At 35.7% G+C, this 22,131-nt stretch overlaps 1 protein-coding gene across 1 annotated transcript in view; it reads left to right on the forward strand.

Annotated features, from left to right (window-relative positions):
- Window positions 1–294: 294 nt before the first annotated feature.
- The window catches only part of LOC149794755 (vitamin D3 receptor-like), a 50,283-nt gene continuing 28,446 nt past the window's right edge, over window positions 295–22,131 (forward strand). The window contains exons 1-2 of the mRNA XM_089964387.1: window positions 295–4,503; window positions 18,373–18,576. Of these exons, the coding sequence (XP_089820513.1) occupies window positions 4,489–4,503; window positions 18,373–18,576 (219 nt within the window). The 5' untranslated portion in view covers window positions 295–4,488. The remainder of the gene's footprint in view (window positions 4,504–18,372; window positions 18,577–22,131) is intronic.

The following is a 22,131-nucleotide window of genomic DNA, read 5'->3' on the forward strand; positions in this document are numbered from 1 at the left end:
TGTTCATAAAACTGAGAGAGCCTTCCAACAACAATTTGCAACAATACTTTTACAAGGAAAACTATTTTTTTATTAAAATGAAAATAACTATAACAAATATATTATAATTATTTATTTCTAAAATATTAAACATAATAAACATAGTAAAAATGGCCATAAATAATCCAATTGCAATGTTTTTATATATATATATATATATATATATATATATATATATATATATATATATATATATATATATATATAAAAATATATATATATATATATATATATATAGGATTTGCAGCATGGACAAATGAGAGACTGTTGGCATACCTCTATATTATTTCCTCTGTACTGTGGCTGAAATGTATTTGGATATTGTACTTGTGGAAATGTATACGATCATACTGTACTTGTGGAAATGTATACAATCTAAGCACACAACTATAAAATGACTGCACCCATGTGTTCCAACAATCAGCCCACATTAGACTAAAGTACACTGTCAGTTATTGAAATATGAACAAGAAATTTTGCCAGACTAGACAATACCATTACCAGTTTCTGAAAGTGCAATGAATAAATTACAAAATATTCAAAACGTTAATAAGTTATGGCACAATTTACAAGACCAGGAAGTGAAAATGGCCATTCAGAACTAGCATTTTGTTTTAAAAATAATTTTTAATGGTGCTCATTTGAAGTAAGGCCAAAGTATACACTCTCTACCCAAAATTACATCTATCAATCATTTACCAAATTAAATGAAATAAAAAGTTCTTTTAACAATATCTTAGATACCTAGTCCTTTTTTTTGCAATAGCCAGTATAACTAGTAAGGAAAGCACAGGCAATCTTTTTTCTTTAAAAATCTAACCGCTATGCAAAATCCTTAGCTACAGAGTGTCACCTTAGGTGGCAGGGTCCAGTTTCGTAAATTTGCCCCTGACAATTTCTGAACTTAAGGCTATGGTGCGACTTTTTCAGCTATTATTGTTTACTATTTAAAGATATGGTTATATTTGTGAACTAGGTGTTTCGGGCTTGTGTTGTTCTTGAAATTGATGTCAGGCATGTACACCTTCCATAGTTACTCTGCAATATGTTGATAGTGAAATACCAATAGTCGGCTAGGAAGAAGAGCTAGCCTCCCATAGCAGTAAACACATGGGTTTGGGGCAAGTAGAATATCTCAAAAATGGCTTGGATGACAACTATTTTCAGTTGCATCAGCCTGTTTAGTACACAATGTTTTGCAAAACTGTCATCCAGGGAAAAGGGCTCGTATTTGCACTGTGAGCATCACATGATGTCAAAAATGACCTTCAGACATGAAAATTGTAGGTAGAAATTTGGGGTTGGGGTGCATAAACTTCTCCTTTGAACTGCCATTGACTTCTTTGGTCAAATGGATAATATTCTTTTGCTTTGTTTTAATATGGGGATCCAAAAATATGGATCTTTTTGACCTCACTTGTGTATTTAATTTTTTATTTTTTATACTAGGTCACTGATTGCAGTATTAAATTTGTACATAAAAACTGGACACTGTCCCTTTAAGGAAAACTGATTTAAGATGGTGCAGTCAGCCACATCTATTATACTTTTCTGTTTCTTTGTGTATATTTAAATAATTTGTATTCATTAGCTTCATTATATTTCCTTCCTTTGTCCATATATCACTCAGTGTTGTATGTACTGCTCTTTGGAGAGGGAGGTAACTGTTTTGTACCTCAATGTGAGAACTGTTTACATCATGACAAAGTAGCATATTTTGGACTTAAGTTACTAAATATGGGAACAAAATGGTGACCATAATGTACTGTCTTGCTCTTTCTGTAGTTGTCAAGGTTTTCACCCGTATTTGTATGAATTTTATTCACATTTCAATACAGACACACAGAAACAATTGCATAACATGTCAACATGCATTCTTAAAAGTAATTTAACGCCACAGGAGCAAATATACTTCAAAGGATTCATACATAAACATACTGTTGTGAATGTTGAATGTCACCTGTGGAACAGTCTTAAAAATAGTGATGCATACGACATATTGCTTGCTATATTTTGGTGAGAAGAATGAAAGTTTTAGCACACCGACATAATTTCTACCTTCATGACCCCACTGTGAAGTTGACATAAGAGATTCATATATCACACTTGGGTGATAATAGGAAATGTTTCACTGTTATGTATATATCTTGAAATTTCTAGGTTCAGTTAACAAGGGGGGGGGGGCTTAAAATTAAGTGGCAGTTTCATGCAGTTGACAATACACATACAGTTTTCTCCTTTGAAATTCTTATGTTTTAACTGAATGTTAAAAGTACATCAATGTCACTTGTTTATTTTCTTTTTGCAGGTCTCAGTTTGCATGGTAAGAGATTAGGATTAATTGGTTAGTCATGCTGAAAGAAACTATACCTTGAATCTCATCCAGATACTCATTCTGATCTAAGTGCACAAGAGAGTGACTTTGACTGACAGATTTAGCTTCTGCAGTTGTTTTATGGTACATGCTTATTAAAGCCAGCAGGTGAAATGCTTTTTACCTTGAACTGAATTTTTCACTGTAAATATTTGTTTTATACCTTTTCTTATTATTTACTATGATTTTGTAAACTCCAGAAATCAATGAAGTCAGTTGTAAGTAAATTGGTGTTTGAGAAGAGATTTTTCTGTTAAATTGTATTGAATAATTGTATATGTGTGGTCAATTTCAGTGGCTATGTATCAATGAATGTATCTGATATGTCACTTTGTAAGTTTAACAGGGTCCCACATATCAGTATATCAATATTCCAGCATGGTCTAATGCTAATTGATTAAACTTCGATCTCTCCAGATTAGTTAGACTTATTGTTGTGATTATCCTCCCCTCCAAAACATCCACCCACACAACATGATTGCTGCTATTAGCATCTCCAGAATGATAATTAAAGGTTAGGAACTGCTTGTTTTATATCAGTCTAAAATAAAATCTAAAACACATCATTTACTTAAATGTGTGATTTAAGTTTGCTAGAAGAGTTTATAGAAACTTTTCACTTCTGTCACTGATAACTAACATAGCATTTCTGTAATTTCCTCTTAAAACGTATAACTTCCACATCTCTTCTTGACATTCATGAAAGATTGTAAACGAATTTTGATTCTGTCCTGATGCTATGGTGGTAAACAAAGACCAAAAGCATTGTAGGTTGCAAACAATTTGCAATCTTTCAAGAAATGCAGTCAGCCATAACTCACAATGTAAATAATGCAGTGCTTTTTGCCCCAAAGTAGTCACTTTTCTAAAAGCGTAATACCATTTTAGATTTTGTGCACAAAAAGTTTTCCAAATTTCTTAACGTATGGCTATGGTGTGACTTTTTCAGCTATTATTGTTTACTATTTAAAGATATGGCTATATTTGTAAACAAGGTGTTTCAGGCTTGTCTTGTTCTTGAAATTGATGTCAGGCATGTACACCTTCCATAGTTACTCTGCAATATGTTGATAGTGAATACCAATAGTTGGCTAGGAAGAAGATCTAGCCTCCCATAGTAGTAAACACATGGGTTTGGGGCAAGTACAATATCCCAAAAACGGCTTGGATGACAACTATTTTCAGTTGCATCAGCCTGTTTAGTATGCACTGTTTTGCAGAACTCATCTAGGAAAAGGGCTCGTGTTTGCACTGTGAGCATCACATGCTGTCAAAAATGGCTTTCGGACATGAAAATTGAAGATAGAAATTTGGAGTTGGTGTGCATTAATTTCTTCTGCTATGAACTGCCATTTACTTCTTTGGTCAAGTGGATAATATTCTTATGCTTTGTTTTAATATAGGGATCCAAAAATATGGACCTTTTTGACCTCATTTGCGATTTGATTTTTTTTAAAAACTAGGTCGCCGATTGTGGTATTAAATTTGTACATAAAAACTGGACCCTGCCCCCTTAGTGAAACTGGTTTGAATAAGAATATGGATATTGGGTTTCCTTCAGTCGGATCATCATCGACCTTTTCCGTGAAAACGAAAAATCCTGTATACTATTCTCGCGTCTTTTAATTTGCTGTTACTGTGTCATTGCAACGTTTCTAATGTGCACTGTTTCAATGTAAACATGCACTATCTATGCACATGTCTGCTGTAATATTCAGTATTTGTATTATCAGTATTATGTCAAGTCAATAAAATAGCTTGTTAACAGCTAGTGTTTTGTTTTTTTTCTGTTACCCAGACAACTGGCGTTAACTAAATCCTGTATCTTGGATAACCACAAATCGACATTAAAGTCAATCTACTTCTTGTGAAATGCACACAGTAAATACAGTCTCTGCTGCCTGACGACGATTTCTTGCATCCTTCAGGATAGTTGTTTGTGTAAAGAATTAGACAATTAAAATCGTTGAATTTAGATTAATCTGTAGAGGTTTAAACTAGACCAACGTGTCACTGCCCTGTTATTCGGAACACTCCTATTTCGTACTGATAAATACGCCCGTAGAAAGGAGGTCATGGCGGAATGTGAGGTAAGTTGGAAGTTGTTATTTTACATTTTTAGCTTTAACAAATTAAGACCATGTACACTATTATGGACATCTCTTCCGGAATCTGTAAACATGCTAGCGCTAGTATTTTGAAGGGATGTTCATAATCACACGAACATGTCAAAGACAGGCATTTATTATGTGTATCTATCTATACAACGTTATTTACATTCTTAAATTTTAAGTTAAAAGTATGACATTGGGATGGTTCTTCTAGCATTGAATTTTATTCTTTTAGAAGAAATAAACCCTTACTGACAAACGACGAAAATGTCATTATAAACGTTATTTTGAGCTCATGATTGAGGAATGGCTACTTGTTGACTTCTGACCTAGTTTTAAGACTGGCAGTGAAGCACCCATTTTCCGTCAATATACAGTGTTCACTGATGATGTTATGTGTGCCACACCATTTTTGAGTCTTAAATTGACCACCTGTGTACCTGAAGCAGGGTGTCATAATTATGTCCATATAATTCTATAGCTGAGAGATGTTTATAGGTAAGAAGCCACCACTAATCCGCATGTGTCGGCCACTCATTATCTGATAAGATAATCGTATTTTATACTTCTAGCCCCACAGGGTGAAATCTTCGAGACAGAAGACTTCTGAATGCTTGTCTATTGTCGGCACACCAACAAATAATAACAGTACCATTTATTATTGACTTTGAAACACTGAGTACCTATGATCTAGGTGTACACTTTCTCGTTGGTACAGTGAAGAAATTTTAACTCACTGTCATGCATGTGACAATTTTTCTCTTAGCTAACTTAAGCAGAAGGAATCTGACAAGTTTAAAGAATAAAACCAGCGATAATGTTGTTGCATACTGTGTTAGTTTATTGGGTAATGACCAAGCAAAACATATAGTTTTTCATTTACCTTGCAGTTTAGAGATAATAATATCATATCAATGATAATGTCAACCATAAACTCAGACAAACATGAAATGCAGTTAAATTTATGGTCAAAGGTTGTCAGCTACTAGAAAGTTGATGGATAAAAAACATAGTCCAATAAACCAGCCCAAAGATGTGAATCCATCAGTACCCTTTACAAGTTTGTGATTGATGTATCTAATACATGCCATCAAAAAAATGAAATTGTTAGATTATTTTGTTGTTGTTGATCTCAGACAGATTAAATAAGTGTGTAAACATGTTAGACACTTTCCTCAAGGAGGACTGTTGGTGAATTGCAAGTATTGTGTGCAATATGGGACATATATATATATATATCTGTAGCAAATATGATTTTTGTTATGACTGTAAGTTGTAGTGATTAGCTGAAATTCATGTACAAAGTTAATTTCAATTGCATGGGTTAGATCATACGAGTTCGTTTGCAATGTTGAGATTTGCAATATGTCATGTAGCATTAATAACAAAATGCGTGTTTTGTCTCTTAGACATGTATATAAGTACCTATCACTGGACAATATTCTCATTCTTATTTCTTGTGTTCTTTTTGTAACATCAAGTCTGCAGGTGTATTTTTATATTAAGATATTATTTGAGAGGAAACATTTGTTTGGATTATTCAGTGGAAATAGAAAGCACTCATTGGAATATAATGTTATTCTGAGACTATTTTGTATTATTTAATTTTTTTAAAACTTTGGTAACTAAATTATTAAGTTATACAAAACTTGTTGGTTTTGCTTCTTTCTGTTACTTAGTTTCTTACCATAAAGTTGTAACAATTATACATGTAGTAAATACTATATTACAACATGACAGGCTTAACAGCAAACACAACTCTTTTCACAGACTTCGTTTTAAATGCCATATAACACTATGACAGGATTAACACAAAAAAAACAATTCTTTTCACAGACATGCATGTTGAAAATGAAATATGACAATATGACAGGATTAACAGCAAAAACAACTCTTTCCACAGACATACATGTAATAAATACCATAATACACCATGATAGGTGATACACATTTGATAAAGACATATAATGAGGTTTCTTAAAACAAAAAGCAAGCAACATACATAGTAAATGTAACTATTTGAAGAAGGAGGAAAAGTTAAGTGCAAGCATGTTTACATGTAGCATGAGTTGTAGAGATTAGAAACTAATACAGTAGGATTAAAGCTGTTGAGATTAGAACTCCAAATAAAATAATAAAACATGATTAGAGCTATAGAGAATATACACATACATAAAACTATTACAAGAGGTTCGAAGATGTAAAGATTAGAAGCACACATAAAACTGACATAACAGGATTAGAGCTTGAGAGATTAGAAATACACATAGAACTAATACATTATTAAATTTGTAGAGATTAGAAGCTTAAATAAAACTTGTACAACAGGATTAGAGTTGTAGAGATTAGGTGCACACAAAAAACTATTACAAGAGGTTTAAATATGTAAAGATTAGAAGCACACATAAGACTGACAGACCAGGATTAGAGCTTGAGAGATTAGAAGCAAACATAAAACTAAAACAACAAGATTAAAGAAATAGAGATTAGAAGCACACACAAAACTAATGCAACTGGATAAGAGGTTTAAATAAATGCTTTGAGACAAAATTAATGTACTTTAACATGCTTAAAGACAACACTTGACAGGCAGTAAAACTTGTACTGATTAACCTGAAACAAAGAAAAATTCCACAACAAATTAAGTCATAGCTAATATTTTTTTTATAGCTAAAGGAACAAATATGAATTGAAAGCAGAGTTCAGTCTTGGACTGTGCCTGACAGGTATAGCTGGTATCATGATAAACAAATATGAATTGAAAGGAGAGTTCAGTATTGGACTAATCCTGATGGGTATAGCTGGTATCATGATATACAAATAATGAAATATGAATTGAAAGGAGAGTTCAGTCTTGGACTATGCCTGATGGGTATAGCTGGAATCATGATATACAAATAATGAAATATGAATTGAAAGCAGAGTTCAGTCTTGGACTATGCCTGATGGGTATAGCTGGTATCATGATATACAAATAATGAAATATGAATTGAAAGGAGAGTTCAGTCTTGGACTATGCCTGATGGGTATAGCTGGTATCATGATATACAAATATGAATTGAAAGCAGAGTTCAGTCTTGGACTATGCCTGATGGGTATAGCTGGTATCATGATATACAAATAATGAAATATGAATTGAAAGCAGAGTTCAGTCTTGGACTATGCCTGATGGGTATAGCTGGAATCATGATATACAAATAATGAAATATGAATTGAAAGGAGAGTTCAGTCTTGGACTATGCCTGATGGGTATAGCTGGTATCATGATATACAAATATGAATTGAAAGCAGAGTTCAGTCTTGGACTATGCCTGATGGGTATAGCTGGTATCATGATATACAAATAATGAAATATGAATTGAAAGCAGAGTTCAGTCTTGGACTATGCCTGATGGGTATAGCTGGTATCATGATATACAAATATGAATTGAAAGCAGAGTTCAGTCTTGGACTATGCCTGATGGGTATAGCTGGAATCATGATATACAAATAATGAAATATGAATTGAAAGCAGAGTTCAGTCTTGGACTATGCCTGATGGGTATAGCTGGTATCATGATATACAAATATGAATTGAAAGCAGAGTTCAGTCTTGGACTAATCCTGATGGGTATAGCTGGTATCATGATATACAAATATGAATTGAAAGGAGAGTTCAGTCTTGGACTATGCCTGATGGGTATAGCTGGAATCATGATATACAAATATGAATTGAAAGGAGAGTTCAGTCTTGGACTATGCCTGATGGGTATAGCTGGTATCATGATATACAAATAATGAAATATGAATTGAAAGCAGAGTTCAGTCTTGGACTATGCCTGATGGGTATAGCTGGTATCATGATATACAAATAATGAAATATGAATTGAAAGGAGAGTTCAGTCTTGGACTATGCCTGATGGGTATAGCTGGTATCATGATATACAAATATGAATTGAAAGCAGAGTTCAGTCTTGGACTATGCCTGATGGGTATAGCTGGTATCATGATATACAAATAATGAAATATGAATTGAAAGCAGAGTTCAGTCTTGGACTATGCCTGATGGGTATAGCTGGTATCATGATATACAAATAATGAAATATGAATTGAAAGCAGAGTTCAGTCTTGGACTATGCCTGATGGGTATAGCTGGAATCATGATATACAAATAATGAAATATGAATTGAAAGCAGAGTTCAGTCTTGGACTATGCCTGATGGGTATAGCTGGTATCATGATATACAAATAATGAAATATGAATTGAAAGCAGAGTTCAGTCTTGGACTATGCCTGATGGGTATAGCTGGAATCATGATACACATCAATGCAATTGCCCTCATTGTGATATATACTGCACACATACAAAACTAAATTTCAGTTTGGGATTTAGCTGTTAGAAAAAGAACATGTTGAAAAAAGTGGTAACAAGATGGTTCTACCAGCAATCACTTTCATTTTTTGTGTGTAAGAAAAGTTTGTTTTTGGGCTGTTTGTATCATTTACTTTTGTTTAATTTTGTAGTTGCCTGGTATAGATCTTTTGATCTGTTTTGTCATACACTTGATAGAGTAAAAGTATCGTGATTCATCAGTTGCATTGCATTGATTGCATTGATGATATCAAATCAGCGCTATTGATGGTGCCAGAGTAAAAAATATTGTGACTCATCAGTTGCATTGCATTGATTGCATTGATGATATTGAATCAGCGCTATTGATGGTGCCAGAGTAAAAAATATTGTGACTCATCAGTTGCATTGCATTGATTGCATTGATGATATTGAATGAGCGCTATTGATGGTGCCAGAGTAAAAAATATTGTGACTCATAAGTTGCATTGCATTGATGATACCAGTTGCATTGATGATACCAGTTACATTGAAGATACCAGTTACATTGATGATACCAGTTACATTGATGACACCAATTGTATTGATGATACCAACTGTATTGATGATACCAATTGCATTGATGATACCAACTGCATTGATGATACCAGTTACATTGATGATACCAACTGCATTGATGATACCAGTTGCATTGATGATTCCAGATACATTGTTGATACCAATTGTATTGATGATACCAGTTACATTGATGATACCAATTACATTGATGATACCAATTACATTGATTATACGAATTGCATTGATGATACCAATTGTATTGATGATAACAGTTGCATTGATGATACCAGATCCATTGATGATACCAATTGTATTGATGATAACAGATCCATTGATGATACCAATTGTATTGATGATACCAATTACATTGATGATACCAGTTACATTGATGATACCAGTTGCATTGATGATACCAATTACATTGATGATACCAATTGCAATGATGATACGAATTACATTGATGATACCAACTGCATTGAATATACGAATTACATTGATGATACCAAACCAACTGCATTGATGATACAAGTTGTATTGATGATACCACTTACATTGATGATACCAGTTACATTAATGATACCAACTGCATTGATGATACCAATTACATTGATGATACCAATTGCATTGATGATACGAATTACATTGATGATAGCATATGCATTGATGATACCATATGCATTGATGATACCAATTGCATTGATGATACCAATTACATTGATGATACCAGTTACATTGATGATACCAGTTACATTGATGATACCAGTTACATTGATGATACCAACTGCATTGACGATACCAATTGCATTGATGATACCAGTTACATTGATGATATCAATTGCATTGATGATACCAGTTACATTGATGATACCAGTTACATTGATGATACCAGTTGCATTGAAGGTACCAGTTACATTGATGATACCAGTTATATTGATGATACCAATTGCATTGATGATACCAACTGCATTGATGATACCAGTTACATTGATGATACCAACTGCATTGACGATACCAATTGCATTGATGATACCAGTTACATTGATGATACCAATTGCATTGATGATACCAGTTACATTGATGATACCAATTGCATTGATGATACCAGTTACATTGATGATACCAATTGTATTGATGATACCATATGCATTGATGATACCAATTGCATTGATGATACCAACTGTATTGATGATACCATATGCATTGATGATACCAGTTACATTGATGATACCAGTTGCATTGATGATACCATATGCATTGATGATACCAGTTACATTGATGATACCAATTGTATTGATGATACCATATGCATTGATGATACCAGTTACATTGATGATACCAGTTACATTGATGATACCAATTGTATTGATGATACCATATGCATTGATGATACCAGTTACATTGATGATACCAGTTACATTGATGATACCATATGCATTGATGATATTGAAACAGTTCTGCTGATAGTGTTACTGGACCATCAAGAATTGTAAGCTCAAGCACTGAGAATTTGACATGGTCACTCGAATCCATTGATATTGAGCTAGCTGTATTGATGGTGCCACTGGACTGTCAATTCTTACAAGATCAAGCACTGCGACATTGACATGGTCACTCCATTGTATTGATAATATTGAATCAGCTCTGTTGATGGTGCCACTGGACCATCATGATTTTACAAGATCAAGCACCAAGATCTTGACATGGTCACTCCATTGTATTGATAATATTGAATCAGCTCTATTCTGTTGATGATGCCACTGGACCATCAAGGTTTATAAGATCAAGCACCAAGATCTTGACATGGTGACTCCATTGTATTGATAATATTGAATCAGCTCTATTCTGTTGATGGTGCCACTGGACCATCAAGGTTTATAAGATCAAGCACAGAGAATTTGACATGGTCACTCCATTGTATTGACAATATTGAATCAGTTCTATTGATGGTGCCACTGGAGCATCAAGATTTACAAGATCAGCCACCAAGATCATGGCATGGTCACTCCATTGTATTAATAATATTGAATCAGCTGTATTGATGGTGCCACTGGACCATCATGATTTACAAGATCAACCACCAAGATCTTGACATGGTCACTCCATATAGCATTGGTGATATCGAACTGGCTCTGCTGATGGAGCCACTGGACCATCAAGATTTACAAGATCAGCCACCAAAATATTGACATGGTCACTCCATTGTATTGATAATATCGAATCAGCTCTATTGATGGTGCCACTGGACCATCATGATTTACAAGATCAACCACCAAGATCTTGACGTGGTCACTCCATTGTATTGACAGTATTGAATCAGCTCTGTTGATGGTGCCACTGGAGAATCAAGATTTACAAGATCAGCCACCAAGATCTTGGCATGGTCACTCCATTGTATTGATAATATCGAATCAGCTCTATTGATGGTGCCACTGGACCATCATGATTTACAAGATCAACCACCAAGATCTTGACATGGTCACTCCATTGTATTGACAGTATTGAATCAGCTCTGTTGATGGTGCCACTGGAGCATCAAGATTTACAAGATCAGCCACCAAGATCTTGGCATGGTCACTCCATTGTATTGATAATATTGAATCAGCTGTATTGATGGTGCCACTGGACCATCATGATTTTACAAGATCAACCACCAAGATCTTGACATGGTCACTCCATATAGCATTGGTGATATCGAACTGGCTCTGCTGATGGAGCCGCTGGACCATCAAGATTTACAAGATCAGCCACCAAGATCTTGACATGGTCACTCCATTGTATTGATAATATCGAATCAGCTCTATTGATGGTGCCACTGGACCATCATGATTTACAAGATCAACCACCAAGATCTTGACGTGGTCACTCCTTTGTATTGACAGTATTGAATCAGCTCTGTTGATGGTGCCACTGGAGCATCAAGATTTACAAGATCAGCCACCAAGATCTTGGCATGGTCACTCCATTGTATTGATAATATTGAATCAGCTGTATTGATGGTGCCACTGGACCATCATGATTTTACAAGATCAACCACCAAGATCTTGACATGGTCACTCCATATAGCATTGGTGATATCGAACTGGCTCTGCTGATGGAGCCGCTGGACCATCAAGATTTACAAGATCAGCCACCAAGATCTTGACATGGTCACTCCATTGTATTGATAATATTGAATCAGCTCTATTGATGGTGCCACTGGACCATCATGACTTACAAGATCAACCACCAAGATCTTGACGTGGTCACTCCTTTGTATTGACAGTATTGTATCAGCTCTGTTGATGGTGCCACTGGAGCATCAAGATTTACAAGATCAGCCACCAAGATCTTGGCATGGTCACTCCATTGTATTGATAATATTGAATCAGCTGTATTGATGGTGCCACTGGACCATCATGATTTTACAAGATCAACCACCAAGATCTTGACATGGTCACTCCATATAGCATTGGTGATATCGAACTGGCTCTGCTGATGGAGCCACTGGACCATCAAGATTTACAAGATCAGCCACCAAGATCTTGACATGGTCACTCCATTGTATTGATAATATCGAATCAGCTCTATTGATGGTGCCACTGGACCATCATGATTTACAAGATCAACCACCAAGATCTTGACGTGGTCACTCCATTGTATTGACAGTATTGAATCAGCTCTGTTGATGGTGCCACTGGAGCATCAAGATTTACAAGATCAGCCACCAAGATCTTGGCATGGTCACTCCATTGTATTGATAATATTGAATCAGCTGTATTGATGGTGCCACTGGACCATCATGATTTTACAAGATCAACCACCAAGATCTTGACATGGTCACTCCATATAGCATTGGTGATATCGAACTGGCTCTGCTGATGGAGCCACTGGAGCATCAAGATTTACAAGATCAGCCACCAAGATCTTGACATGGTCACTCCATTGTATTGATAATATCGAATCAGCTCTATTGATGGTGCCACTGGACCATCATGATTTACAAGATCAACCACCAAGATCTTGATGTGGTCACTCCATTGTATTGACAGTATTGAATCAGCTCTGTTGATGGTGCCACTGGACCATCATGATTTACAAGATCAGGCACTCAGAATTTGACATAACCATTCCTTTTTCTTCATGGCTTGACTAGTGATTAATTGAGGATAATAAATGTACACAAAATTACAGAATGTACGTTTAAAATGTTAATTAATTCTTCTAATTGTGCATAGAATATAAATGGATAAAGGTAAATTAAAAATAAAGAACTTACTGTTTATGACTGAATAATGAATTAGAATTGAAGTTCTACGATAAATACTTTTTGTTTTAATTTCTTTCAGAATGTCAAAATATTTTCTCATAAGATTTCAGGTGATGTTCAGCAAGTGAGGGAGACTCAGCGTTTCCCTTTAAGCTTATTTTTGCTTCAGAAACCCCCAAATTTTTAATTTGACACCCAATTTTGATAGCAAAGTTTGCTTTTTATTCAGTATGACCCCAAGTTTTGACACTAAGGAGAGTTTTGACTCTCAATTTTGCACCCCAAGGGGATGCACTGGGAGACTGAACCAGTTTCTCTGAGCCAGACTATCATGAATAGGCAACTTGCGATCTTTCAACACATCAGTCACATAGCATTTTTTAAAAGTATCTCACAGATCTTTTACTATCAGTAATTATTATCTATACTGTTGAGAAGAAAAAGTTCAATTGTTCGATGATGGTGCAGTTGAATCTGTGCTGGAAATGACCAAGATAGATTTTTATGCCTGTTAGATTACCACATCTCTGCTTCATTGCCACTAAAGGTCAAAGGAAGGTCTACATGTTTTTGTGTTTCCTTTCTTTGAAGGGTTCCGTTGATATTTCAGCTTCCATGATTTTATTGTGGATTTTTAATGCCATCAATCCCATACCGATGGAGACATCTGCATTAGATATTACAATATGAATGATGTCTTCTTACCATTCAAAAATATCTCAAAATGAATAATAAAGTTTGAACAGTGTACTGAAAATGTATTAATCTCACAAATTAAACTAAATCAAACGTGTTGAAAGAATGATTGAGATATACATTAATTAGAACAGTTAAAATATTGAAATATTTGAGAGAGCTGGGGTAGTAGTAAGGTCAAGGGTATTTGAAAGATAATTTTATGGGTAACTTTGATCCAAGTTACTACCATACTACCATTAAACTTGAGATTAGTTTTATTCATCTACAGATGATACATAACTTAATTGCATAAATAATTTTGAAATAGTTGTGTCAGAAAATCAATTTAAGTTATTTCACCGATAGCATTTTTGTTCATATTTAGACCCTAAATACTGCTCTTAAATCTTGGATATAGCTCTTAACATTATATCTGGCTTTCCTATAAGTTTGTGCAGTCAGATATGACTTAATTTAATGGAGGGTGAAAAATTGCATGAGATAGGTTATTTGGTATGAATTTCAAAGTTTCATTGGAAAGCAGTTACGGTTATTTCAAAAACAGGATTTTACTGCTAAGGTTTATACCTTGGATATGGCCTTAAAAATTAAAATTAGCTTCCCAAAACTTATGCAATCAGTAATAAATATATTTAACATTTAAATGATACCAAATATCACTTGATTTAGTGGCAGATGAAGAAATGCATAAAAAATAAGCAGTAAAGATTTAAAAATCACATTGGTCCATTAGATTCATTAATCACATTGTTACAACTATGGTCGGGGCCCCGAGTGGCCGAGTGGTCTAAAGCACTCACCGTTATGGATCACTGCCATCTCACCTCTGTCTGCGTGAGTTCGAGTTTCAGGCTCTGCTAACGTTGGTACATGAGAAAGCCTGCCAGTAGTTTCTCGTGGCTCGGTTGTTCTCGGGGTTTTCCAGGGTTCTTCCTCCACCAATTATACTGGCTGCCATGTATAGCCTATCTTGTGCTGAAAAATGGCATTAAACCATACAATAACAACAACTATGGTCATCAGCTAAGTCACAGAAAGAAGCAACACCAATAATGTAATTATACAAATTATGAAATAACAACTTAAGAGGAACTTACAGTATTATGAATTAAATCAGAATAATTCCAGAAGCTCTATTGCAAGTCCAGAAGAATCAAATGTTCCAAATGAATTCCAGATTTTTTAATGTGCAGATATTCCAACAATCCTGATGTATTGCAGTGACTTTGTCCAGAACTCCTTTGAACACATTCACAACAGTTCCAGAATAATGTTCTAGTCCAATAAATACTGTGTAATTCCAATGAATAATTCAAACAAATAGCTCCTCTCAAATAATATCTAAACACAAAATTAAACACATCTGCATACTGACATTAACACAAGAATATACGAAATAAGAATGCAAAAAAGGAATAAATCCAAAATAAGAATGAATTAATTGCTCGATTCTCTCCTTATATGAATACCTTATAAATCTCCAAGAGACTATTATGGCCAGAGGTCTCGCTAGGATTTTAAAACTAGGAGTCCAGGACACCCATTTTGGTAAAAATAGGAGTCCCACCATCAAAAGTTGCAGTCCCTTTCCTTCAGAATCAACACAGACGTGAGTGCATCTATTTTTAGATGAGAGGTTTTCGTAATGTAACCACTCACTATAATATAGCTTCATTACAACAGTCACTTGACAGGATCGCAAATTTATGGTTTATTTATTTGTATATGTACTTGTAGTGATTTTAGGCAAATAAATAGCATCTGATTTGCTGTTTTTTCCCGTATTTTCGCAATACGTGCCAAGTCAGAAAACAGCTTAGACCTTAAAGCGCATCTCGTGAATTCCACAACATAGCATTGTCCCATACGTTTGTGACCTTCATAATTTGCATTTTACAGTTAAATCTTTAATAATATAATACCTAGGCATTGGTTTCAATGATTTGTATATTTTTTCTGAATATATTTGCCCGATGATTTAAGAAAACAGACAATCTAATAAACTGGTACATCCCAGACTTAGCGAAGACAGCCATTATTTCCCGTTAGGCCTACTGGTTCACTTAAAGTTTCAAACTAATTTTATGACCAAATAGTGTATAAGAGGCAGTTAATAAATATCCAGATCACCGATTCTGATCTTAAAACACAAGTTTGTATGTTTTATCATCAGATGATAGCATGCAGGAAATTGATAGTTGCTACCTTACTCGGAAAAGGGTTAATGGTCAATCAGCTATCAAAACATAATGCTTGTGAACGGGCAAGAATTTGTCAACGTAATTGATATCAAAACTAGGCCTTGCTACTGATGTATTGATGAATACATTTCGCTACAACACTAGAACTAAGCGGGATAAGGTGAGGTGCATTTTAAAAAAAAATACGGTACGGTCAGTCAGTGTACATCTTAAATAATCACAGGGCAAAGTCGTTTTCGCGTTCCTAACAGAAGAAGGCAAAGTTTATATTTTCAGACGACTTGTCACCTCAACATGTCTTGATTTTGAGGTCACGTGCACTGCTTATTCCGCTACATCCGGAAATAAACACAATAACAAAAGCCAAAGTTGTTTATTTGATGTACTTTTATAATTGACCACATGTACATCTATGGGTTGTTCTGTCTCTGAATTCAATCACTGTAAATAGTAGTACATTTTCCCACGCGGCCGTCAGTCAAAGCCATTGAACTTGCCCCCCAGCTATTGCATCATGTTCTTTTTTATGTACTCTTAAGATGGTAACATGTAAGGGGTCTTTCAGTCACTGAATTCTGTCATTGTAAATATCAGCACAGCTAATTGATCAACACATTTTTTACACAAAGCAGGTGGCTGAAGCAGGACTGGCAAGTCTTTGAATTTTGCCGCACACCTATTACATGCGTACGGAGGACTCCCGCCTGTGATTTTCTGCGTCCCAGATAAAAAAAAATTAGCGTCCAAATACGCGTAATTAAGCGTTTCCGAGATCTCTGAATGGCTGTATGTTGCAATATGACAGACCTTACTACATGATTCAATATTTCCCACCATCTACTCACATGCACAACCACCTGACTTTAACTAGCCAACCATAAATAACTGCAAACTTGTAAACATGTTTATAATTAGAAACTTGACAACACCTATTCATAAATCCATTTTAATCTATGTGCCAAAACTGAAACATGCAAAACAGATAGTCATCACCAAAAGTTGCTAAAGATATAGGTACACATAACATAATGAAATCATTTTCTCAGAAAATTAAAATATATACAAGTCATAATAACATTTTTATTTTTCTGTTAAATGTAGCTATATCTAATAGAAATCAAAGAATAATAGAATCAAAGTGTATTTTGAGCTGTAATATTAGACTTGTTTTTGCGGTAGGCTCACAGTACTGCTGCCTTCCCCCCCCCCCAGTGTTTTAACTTTGTCACTCAACACCATGCAATGTTAGCAAGATCTTTTGGTAACAAAAGATGTGATGGTCTGTTGCGAATTTGTGTGTTATAGATGTCTCTGATATTGCTGTAAGGTGAAGTTTATGACTAGACATATCCTGCATTTGTGGTAGGTTGTGTGTCGGTCATTAACTGCTTCCAGTATTCTTTTAGCTTCTCATATTTAAACCACTGGACCAGTTTCAAGACAGTTTGGCAGCTGAAAGAATCCTTATGCTCATTGATTTAAGGGACTGGCCATTTAATGAGGTGGTATGGCTGGGAATTTTCTGGGGAAAAAAATCCCAGCTCCCATTCCCCAGCAGCACGAGTAATATATTCTTGCTCTTATTCATAGAAATATGGAACTAATTACATCAGTTGTACTGGTGGGTAAAAATACATTATCTTATCTTAAGAAAAATATGTCCTGGCTTCAGAAAAAATCCCAGGACCCCTAAAATTAAATCATTACATAAAAAATGGGTAAATATATTTGGATGGAGCACTGTTACTGGTTCACATATACGCTTAAATGATTGTCAATTAATGTTAAATAAAAACTAACATAATCAATTTCAGCCGTCTGTCTCAATGGACCGCAAACATGTGACTCAGGATATTGGTGATTCTGGGAATGAGGAGGGTGTCACCAAGAGAAAACATCGGACCAAAGATCAAAAAATCTGCCGTGTATGCGGAGACAAGGCCCTGGGGTACAACTTCAATGCCATGACCTGTGAGTCCTGTAAAGCATTTTTTCGAAGAAATGCCCTAAAGGAATCTGTAAGTTTACATCATGTGCTGTTTGTGCCTCCATATTTGTGCATATGTGGATTTCATTGAGATTTTTTATGATTGCTCTCCCTGTGATTTTGTGTGAAGAGAACCATATTTAACCAAAGCATGCTTTTGAAGAGAATAATGTTTAAACAAAGTGTGCTTTCGACAAAAACCATGTTTAACCAGGGCATGCTTTTGAAGACATCCATCTTTAACCAACAAATCCTTATGAAGAGAAGGATTTTTGAGCAAAGCATGCTTTTGAAGAGAACCATGTTTAACCATATAATGCTCCATATATATTTGTTTATAGGTTGACTACAACGGCAAACTGCACAGATCCAGATCTACTGGTGTATATTGTGTTGACAGACCTTGATCTATGCAATTTCAAGGAGTAATCAGTAGAGCAAACAACATAGACCCTGGCACATTATGAGATGGCAGATTATAAGCGAGCATAGAAAGCAAAAAATACTTGTAAAATAAATTTGTTTAGATACTTCACCATTTAGGCACAACATATTGAAATGAATCCACTTACAGTTAGAGTGAGATAGAAAGAAGTAGAAGGAGAGAAACAGGTGTTATGTAATGAAATAATAATTGAAGTATTCCATAGTTTAATTATTGTTACATATTGCACTTACCTACCTCAGGAAAGAAAATGACCCTTTTTTATTTTATCTTTAGTGACTAAGTTTCTATATGCTGGAAAACATTGAATCTTAAATGGGCAGTGTCATAATTCATGGCAAGACATAAGTGACAAGACAACAAACCATAATTGGTTGAAAGGAATTTAGATCTGATTGGTAGGCATATTTTGCACTGTCTTCAAGAAGTGGGCAAACAATGGTTGGTTGGTTAGTCATTGGTAGGCATATTTTGCACTGTCATCAAGAAGTGGGCAAACAATGGTTGGTTGGTCAGTCATTCGTAGGGATGTTTTCCACTGTCTTCAAGAAGTGGGCAAACAATGGTTGGTTGTTGAGTCATTGGTAGGGATGTTTTGCACTGTCTTCAAGAAGTGGGCAAACAATGGTTGGTTGGTCAGTCATTGGTAGGGATGTTTTCCACTGTCTTCAAGAAGTGGGCAAACAATGGTTGGTTGTTGAGTCATTGGTAGGGATGTTTTGCACTGTCTTCAAGAAGTGGGCAAACAATGGTTGGTTGGTCAGTCATTGGTAGGGATGTTTTCCACTGTTTTCAAGAAGTGGGCAAACAATAGTTGGTTGTTGAGTCATTGGTAGGCATATTTTGCACTGTCTTCAAGAAGTGGGCAAACAATGGTTGGTTGGTTAGTCATTGGTAGGGATGTTTTCCACTGTCTTCAAGAAGTGGGCAAACAATGGTTGGTTGGTCAGTCATTGGTAGGGATGTTTTCCACTGTCTTCAAGAAGTGGGCAAACAATAGTTGGTTGTTGAGTCATTGGTAGGGATGTTTTCCACTGTCTTCAAGAAGTGGGCAAACAATGGTTGGTTGGTTAGTCATTGGTAGGGATGTTTTCCACTGTCTTCAAGAAGTGGGCAAACAATGGTTGGTTGGTTAGTCATTGGTAGGGATGTTTTCCACTGTCTTCAAGAAGTGGGCAAACAATGGTTGGTTGTTGAGTCATTGGTAGGGATGTTTTGCACTGTCTTCATGAAGTGGGCAAACAGTGGTTGGTTGGTCAGTCATTGGTAGGGATGTTTTCCACTGTTTTCAAGAAGTGGGCAAACAGTGGTTGGTTGTTGAGTCATTGGTAGGCATATTTTGCACTGTCTTCAAGAAGTGGGAAAACAATGGTTGGTTGTTGAGTCATTGGTAGGGATGTTTTGCACTGTCTTCAGGAAGTGGGAAAACCATGGTTGGTTCGTAGAGAGAAATATGGCCCTGATGTTCATTGATTTAAAGTCATGTTCTGCACTATATGTAAGAAGTGGAACACAAGAGAGGTGAAAGGAAACTAAGTGAGGAATAATTTAATTACCCAGCATGAATATTCCACTATGCATAAGGATGCAGTATGATAAGAACTTAGCCCAGAAGGTGGTGATGATGCCTCAACATGCAGTGAACATTTACCACTATTTGATGTTGTAAGATCCTCTATTTTCTTCTCAAAGATTACCTGGAACACACCAGTCTTTTTAAGCCATTGGTAGACTTGTGCATTGATCATGGATCCAGCAACTTGTTACATATTTACCAAGTTAAGAATGCCACATTTCACTACAGCAGTTACAAAACTATCAATGAGTTCCTCACTACCAAGTACAGGTTGCTGAGAAGAAGATTGTGTCAGATTTCAATGCTGGGGAAGTGTTTGGACTTTGGGTAAGTTGCTAAGAAGAATATTGTGTCAGATTTCAAGGCTGGGGAAGTGTATGGACTAAGAAGAATATTGTGTCAGATTTCAAGGCTGGGGAAGTGTATGGACTGCGGGTAAGTTGCTAAGAAGAATATTGTGTCAGATTTCAAGGCTGGGGAAGTGTATGGACTTTGGGTAAGTTGCTGAGAAGAATATTGTGTCAGATTTCAAGGCTGGGGAAGTGTATGGACTGCGGGTAAGTTGCTAAGAAGAATATTGTGTCAGATTTCAAGGCTGGGGAAGTGTATGGACTGCGGGTAAGTTGCTGAGAAGAAGATTGTGTCAGGTTTCAAGGCTGGGGAAGTGTATTGACTTCATGTATGCTTAACATTTGCAAACATGTGGCCTTACAAGGAAAGTAGCCAGATGAAAGGAATGCAAAACTGACCTTTCTGCTGGACATACAGTTAGGGCCTATTCCAGTAAAGTATTCTTTACCTTGGGGCCCGTGGAAGGCACTTTTAATGTGGAGTAGTTACCCATTGATGCAATTTACAAAATTTGTATACTGTTTAGAAGAACTCTTTGAGTAATAAGAATATCCAGGCATATATTTGTGAAAAACAAAAATCCCTTCCCTGGGTACTATGTATGTTTAAATGGAATGACCCTATGGAATTGTTCCACAGATATACTGTCATATCAATATAGCAATGAAGGACTACCTGGAGAAGCAGACGTTTCCTTGGCCAGGATGTCATCCATTGCAAACATTGCACCTTTGGTGATAGTGGTAAGTAAGAATAGTATAGTGGCCCAGTTACATTGGGATCACCCTAAAGGGATTGACCTATCATCGCTTAAATCACTCGCACTAGTTAGCAGTATCCAAAGTCTTCAGTAGTGTTAGGAAATTAGGTAATGCAGATGAGCTCCTGACAGCCATATTGGAATGTTACCATTACAGCACTGCGAAGACGGAGGGTCTGTATGCAATTTAGATTATGTTGTGGGAAATGGATCAGCTTGAGGACCCAGCCAGTCTTATAGTGCATAAGACAGGCAGTTCACATCTGATGGCTTAGAGGAAGCCATCCAATCTGTCAGGAAACTTCATATTCCAGTTGTTACATATTTAGAGAATTCTGTTGCAGAAGGACGAAACAACAAACTGCAAGGTAGACATGGGGTCTCTGCAGCATCACTAAAGAAGCTGCTGAAATTTTATGAAAAATATCTACATCATTCACCTTCTGTGTTACAT

This window comes from Sinohyriopsis cumingii, chromosome 7 (genome assembly GCF_028554795.1).
Source record: "Sinohyriopsis cumingii isolate HCF-2022 chromosome 7, ASM2855479v2, whole genome shotgun sequence".
In the NCBI taxonomy this organism is placed as follows: domain Eukaryota; kingdom Metazoa; phylum Mollusca; class Bivalvia; order Unionida; family Unionidae; genus Sinohyriopsis; species Sinohyriopsis cumingii.